This window comes from Amblyomma americanum, chromosome 7 (genome assembly GCF_052857255.1).
Source record: "Amblyomma americanum isolate KBUSLIRL-KWMA chromosome 7, ASM5285725v1, whole genome shotgun sequence".
NCBI classification, from domain to species: Eukaryota; Metazoa; Arthropoda; class Arachnida; order Ixodida; family Ixodidae; genus Amblyomma; species Amblyomma americanum.
In genome coordinates this window covers 131,974,579-131,980,944 of record NC_135503.1, presented here as the reverse complement: position 1 = coordinate 131,980,944, position 6,366 = coordinate 131,974,579, and the positions used below count along the sequence as shown (strand labels likewise).

Sequence of the window (6,366 nt, the reverse complement as noted above, 5' to 3'; positions counted from 1 at the left end):
ATTGTTTGTAAATCTGTAAGAAAAATATTTGAAGAAATATTTTTCCACCTAAATGGTATACAATACCCTTAATAAAGACAATTAGTTTTCCAGCGTGCGATATTAGCAGGTAATCTTTTGTGGGGATGTCAAAAATTTCATTCAAAATGTCATGGCTAATGGAAATGGTACCATCGAAATGCAATTTATCAAATTAATACCATAAAAATTGCAAAAATATTTTCAATTTAGTATGTATGCATTATGCTTATGATTATGAAAGAAAAATTACAGGATTGCACTTGTCTGCTTAAAAGTTTCACATTTCCATTTCTTTTCTTCCTCCCTCAATTTCTCATTTTTAAAAATTTCTTGCCTTTTATTTCATTTATTTATTGTTTTTCATTTTATTTTTATTCTAAGTAAGCCTTCTCATGCATTTATATAAACTTTCTTTAAATCAGTCACGCAAAACCTGCTTCAAACACAGCATTTACAGATATTAATTGAATTAAATTATTTAAATAATAAAATTCATCAACAAAACTATTTTTCATCTCACGACCTACTCACGCACTACCTGACACAATCAAGCTTTTCCAGATTTATCTCCACACGACATAATCATGCAGACAAAATTTGCAGACACTTTTTGCTGACGCGATGTAACCATATAGTGCTTTCGCATTTAAAAAAAGTGATGTTACTTTTAGTGGTAGATTATATGCCTCCAAAAAGATATCAAACAAGCTGCAACATTCACTGTTTCGCAAAATATAACTTATTGCATTTGCTACATGACATAAGAAACCACCTTATTTGAAACATGAAGTATGCAAAACTTACCTGAAACAAGGAAATCACAACTAGGTGCAGCAGTCTCAGAAAAAGCTATGAGTTCGCTTTGTGCACAATTGTGTGCAAAGCATGCTAAAGGGTTATTCACATTCCTTTGGTATCCAGTTACATGTTTAAAAGGGACACAAAGTTATGACAGCAATCTGTGAGTGAACCTCAAATGTCATCATTATCCCTGAAAATAGCTGTGGAGCACTGCCGAGCTTTGTCTAGTCCGAATGCCACCTGATCAAAATCCAGTTGCAATGAGTCTGTCTAGTAGAAATATGAGAATGCCTACACACTGATGGTGACAAGTGAACAAGCACACATACCTTATCGGGTGGCGTGCAGGGACCAGGACTTTTTTCGAATTTGGCCATCATCCCCTTCAGCCTTTTCACCATCTTGTATGCATCTGCAACAAGCACACAAATGGAATCATTGCCGAGTTAATCAGTGCACACGAGTTCAGCTGATTACATTCACAGTGCTAATAGGGTTGAGGGCGGCATTTTGTTTTCTTGTATTTTGAAATTTCTTCATTGAATAACTCCCATTCCTTTGCATTCCCTTAATTCTTTTTCAGTCAGCATCTGCATGACAAAGAATCCATCTGAAGTATAGCCGGCATCCATTCAAGCAGTCTTTTGCACCCCATTAAGAATATTTTTACCAGCAAAATGTATTACAGTTTATGGTACGCAATTCCTCATTCTCTGGCATATCTATTGAATTTCCCGAAGAAATGGTATCAAAGCTACGCATGTAGAAAACATGAAGTATGTCTGCACTGCATGAAGCGAGTTTGCCCAGTTCCCTTTGAGGCAGCTGTGTTCAGCAGTAAATGTTACTAGCAGTCTGTTCGATTCGCCTGCAGTACATGAGCTGTTTCTCATAGTCGTACATGAATTGTTCCTCATCGGTTTCAGCAGTGCAACACAGTGCCCTCTGCAAGAAGCCATTTGTTTAAAAAGTGCAGACACTATGCAGGTTCAGATAAGGAAACATTCAGGTAAACCTTCTTATTGGAGAGTGCCAGAACGGTGCAGCCAGTGCAAATGTGGCAACAGATTATGCAGCTCGCGTGTTAGGACAAAAAGTAAAAAACACATCATTGAGAACAATGCCCAAGTTGCAGCTATGCTTACATGGCACGACTAAATGCAAGCAAACGCGTGCACCATACTGGCACTTCAGTCATATTCAGAAAAACTGCACGTGTGTTTCATGCCAGCTGCCATGCAATACGCATGCACCCAGGCTGTCTCACGGCAACATTCATTGCAATGTGCTGTTTGAAAATTCCTCACGCAGTTTGGGATGTTGGCAGCTGTTGATATGGGCAGCACACAGATGGCTGCAATTTGCCAGCAACGCTAAAACTAGCAGACAACCAGACCTGCACCCGAACTGCCAGAACTGGTGCTCAGAAATATGAGACTTCCAAATTCAAAGGCTTCAAGGACCTGTACGCACCCTCATCGTTTGGTCAAAGGCCAGTTTCAGTGACCTAGTTTCTGCTTTTTAACACAACAGCATTAAAGACTCCGTTTCCCAAAAAATCCGATGTCAGCGTTGTGAGCGAAAAATCACAGGCATGGCTCTGGCAGGTGGTGCCTGCCAGCTGACATGACCAGGCACTGATCCGACATAGGGTTGTGCAACGTCATGCGACCATGTAACATGGCTGACTTGGCAGGAGCTGCGAACTCGTGCTCCTTATTTCAGATGGGAAGTGATGGGGTATGAACCCTCCAGGACCCTTGCATTCGGAGTCTGACATGCTACCTCTAGGCCACACAGGCACGTTCATATGACCTGGTTAAGCAGGGCTTCATATCTGTCTGTGGGTCTTTCACATAATGTGGTAGCTTACAAGTGCATGCTGAAGAGTATGTGCGAGTATGTGTGAAGCGCATGTACGCGAACGAGAATCTGCAAGGAAATCCGCAGACGGAAGCCACCAAAGCTGTCGCATCATACCCTTAAAGGCGGAGCTTAAGTGACCTGTAAGGAATGCATTTTGATTATTAACTCAGAAGGCTCTATAAGAACCTTCAGAGTTGCCCTTCAATAACAAGGGTACAGAAGCATGACAGATGTCGTGGCAGAAAGTGAATGCCTGTGCTTAAAATAGATTGAAAAAATTAGACACCACGTGCTGAGCCACTGAGACAACATAACGCACTGATGAAAACTATTTACCAACTGTAGTCTCTGCTGACTCCAGTTTCCTTTTCAGCACCTCATTCTCTGCAGTCAACTCCGCAATTTTCGCCAGGAGTTCAGGCATTTCCAGTGCGGCACTGCAGCAGAGTTGCTGCATTACATAAGGGGGAGCAAAATCAAGGCCAAAAGACAAAGAATAGACTCATAATAGTGAACAGTAAGAAAAAAAACAGTATATAACAGTTAAATAATCTTGTGACATGTATACAATGCAAAGTGGAATGCATGGGATCGAAACAGGAAAAACAATGCAAAAGGCATGACATAAAAAAGAAAAGCAACAATAAACAGCTGTTCAAAATGCCGAGGTGAATATGGCAGGAACTTTTTGCCCTCATAAAAAATGGTCGTTTAGTTTATACTGGAATGATTTGCGGTCAGCGCATGATGTGATGGTATTTGGCAGGCCATTCCGTAGTGCTATTGCGTCCGGAAAAAATTATGACTTTAGTGCTAAGGTGCGACAGCTGATGCGTGCAATACTATGGTCATAGCTTAGGTGGCTAGATGTCCTGTGCGGGGGTTGTAGCTTTTCGTGTCTCGTGCGTGAGTGATAATAGAAATGATGAAGGCAGAGGCAAGATATGATGCAGCATGACTAGAGTGATGGAATGGCAAGGGAGTGTGTCAGTGCGGTGACACTGGTTTTCCTTGAATAGCAAAGGCCTTATAAATTGGATGGCGCGATTCTGTACGGCTTCAAGGTCAGCGGCGAGGTATGCTTGTGATGGGTGCTAAATGGGTGATGCATATTCTAGTATAATTGGCCGAATGAATGTTATACATGCTAGTTTTTTATGTCAGGGTATGCGGCGTTCAAGTTACGACGCAGGTAACCGAGTGTGCGAGAGGCTGCAGCACAGATGTTTTGAACGTGAGTGACCCATGATAGCGATGGTGTTAGATGGAGGCCAAGATATCTGTAGGATAATGCGGAGTGAATGGAAAATGAGTCAATACTGTATAAATGTCAATAATAATAACAAATGCTTATCATAATTGGTGTCCATTTCTTTTGTGCAGTCATTGGACTGTTGCTGTTAATATGAAAGTCCGTAACCAACTCGCCCAAATTATTCTATTATGTATGCATTTTGAGACCAATTGCTAACCAGCTATGATAAGGTGCATGCATTAAACGAAAAATAAGCGATAAGAATACACATTTCAGGAAAGACTGGTGACCACCCAATTTAAACCTTCAGTTAACACAACAAAAACTTCAGAACCTAGCATTTGCAATATCCCTAGATGCACGCACATTTCTTCCACAGCCCTAAGAAAGTAAAAATGTGAATTTGGTTTGCCTTATGGGAGCTTAACGCCCGAAAGCAACTCAGGCTACGAGGGACGCCGTAGTGAAGGTCTCCGGAAATTTCGACAACCTGGGGTTCTTTATCATGCCCCGACATCGCACAGCACACGGGCCTCTAGAATTTCGCCTCCATCGAAATTCGACTGCTGTAGCCGGGATCAAACCCGCGTCTTTTGGGTCAGCATGGATCAGCATGTTTGACACACAATGAATGATGTTTAAAGTAAAGCCAGGAGTTACTACCTGTACAGGTGATGCTGACCCACTCCCTTGAACACTTGTTGAAGATGCAGTCGCAATCTCTTCAGCGCTGGCCGCTGCAGCAACAATTTTTTTTCTCTTCCGCTCAAGAACAGTTGGTTTCCCTGAAACAATGCATAAACAATATTATGCAGCGTGGTGTAATGTTTTGTAAATAGAGATGGTACATAATGCACAAACGTATGTCATGAATGCCCCTAAAGGGCCTTCAGGTGGCACAAAATATGCTTGCAAGAGAGCCCTCAATCTTGATCTTAAAGCATTGTTTCAAAATCATCTGCACTAAAAACGTCACATCAGATAGCTCTTACAGTGTAGTCATCAGCGCACTAGCCTAGAGTGTTCGAGCGGTGTTCTCCGGAACAAGAGAAGCGAAATTTTAAAGAATCTGCTTAGTTTCAGAGACTGTTTGCACTAATGATATGACGCGAAGCACACAAACGCCATAGAAAATCGTCAAGCCCATAACAGGTGCACAAATATTCTGCTTTGTTAAACTGCTTGAGCACTCCAGCCTGCTTACAGTTATATATGTTTTAAAAAAAATACAACACAAGGCGCCTTTCATACAACATATGACGACAAAGGAAGTGATATTACATCGCAAGAGTTTCCGATGTGCAAACTTTTCGACCCTAGCGAGTTATCGCGAAAACTGGCAATTTAGGCAACTAAAGAAAGCAACGTAAACAGGTCATTCGCTGGTCCAATTTCTTTGTGCGTTGACTATAGATGGTAAGGACTGGCGAGGTCCTTCTAAAACAAGCTCCAATATGAACTCAACCTACCCAGCGCTTCATTTTTACGTAGTCATGCGCTGGAACGTTGTTACAGACAAAACTTACCGAAAGCAAGCAGCTCCGCCGGTGCAGCATCCTGACCCTCCTCCCAGCGCACCCGAACTTCTTGGCCGCGCAGTTCACTAATGGCGTTCCCCTGGGTTAACAGGCGGATGCCCACAGCGGCATCCTCGATCATTTTCACGGGGTACACGTCCCACTTATTTTCGTCCTTCCACTTCACAAGTATGTGCGTCATTTTCCGGCACAACGTCAATGCAAACTTTCCCGCGGGTCGCTGTGGGTAGACCGACGGGAGTCACGAACAAAGCAACGTCGTCACGACGACAAAGCCCGCCTGCGTCTTCCCGCCAACGTCTGCCAAGCCCGCCAATTTACCGTCCGCGCTGTGTTGGTCGCTGGAGCGATGAAAAGCGTAGAGGGCGCTGGCTGTAAGAGAGTGGCACATCAACAGGACCAGATGGTATCCCGATTATGTTGATAACGAAGTTAGGACCAAAATCCAAGCAAACATTAATACAGGTAGTGAACAAAATGATAGTGGATGAGAAAGTCCCCGATGAATGGCGATTAAGTAGAATGAACATGATATATAAGGGAAAGGGGGACAAAGCAGACGTAAGTAACTATCGCCCCATAACAGTGACGTCTGTGGTTTACAGGGTGGTGATGCAAATTATAAAGGATAGACTGCAGGCTTGGGTGGAGAACGAGGGGGTGCTAGGGGAACTACAGAATGGGTTCCGGAAACAAAGGAGGTTGGAGGACAATCTATTTTCATTGACACAGTGTATAGAAATTGCGGAAAAGGAACATAGGCCCTTATTGCTAGCATTTCTGGATATTAGGGGAGCCTATGACAACGTTACTCAGGAGCATTTGTGGGACATATTGGGCACATTGGATGTGGAAAATGGAGTAATTAATCTTTTAAAAGATATA

At 42.6% G+C, this 6,366-nt stretch overlaps 1 protein-coding gene across 1 annotated transcript; it reads right to left on the bottom strand.

Moving 5' to 3' along the window:
- Nucleotides 1-3,948: 3,948 nt before the first annotated feature.
- Nucleotides 3,949-5,768, bottom strand: LOC144098064 (uncharacterized). The gene is made up of 3 exons (XM_077630622.1): nt 5,470-5,768; nt 4,630-4,728; nt 3,949-3,968 (listed from the first exon to the last, which is right to left on the bottom strand). Exons 1-3 carry the CDS (start codon nt 5,660-5,662, stop codon nt 3,949-3,951), a joined length of 312 nt encoding a protein of 103 aa, XP_077486748.1. The 5' UTR covers nt 5,663-5,768.
- Between the last annotated feature and the right edge of the window lie 598 nt (nt 5,769-6,366).

Excerpts from the sequence above, each read along its gene's own strand:
- LOC144098064 (XM_077630622.1), bottom strand. The coding sequence starts at position 5,662 with ATGACGCACATACTTGTGAAGTGGAAGGACGAAAATAAGTGGGACGTG. Across the intron at positions 4,729-5,469 it reads GGCGGAGCTGCTTGCTTTCG|GGAAACCAACTGTTCTTGAG; the intron begins GTAAGTTTTGTC and ends GCATTGTTTCAG. Across the intron at positions 3,969-4,629 it reads TTCAACAAGTGTTCAAGGGA|ATATCTTGGCCTCCATCTAA; the intron begins GTGGGTCAGCAT and ends ATTATCCTACAG.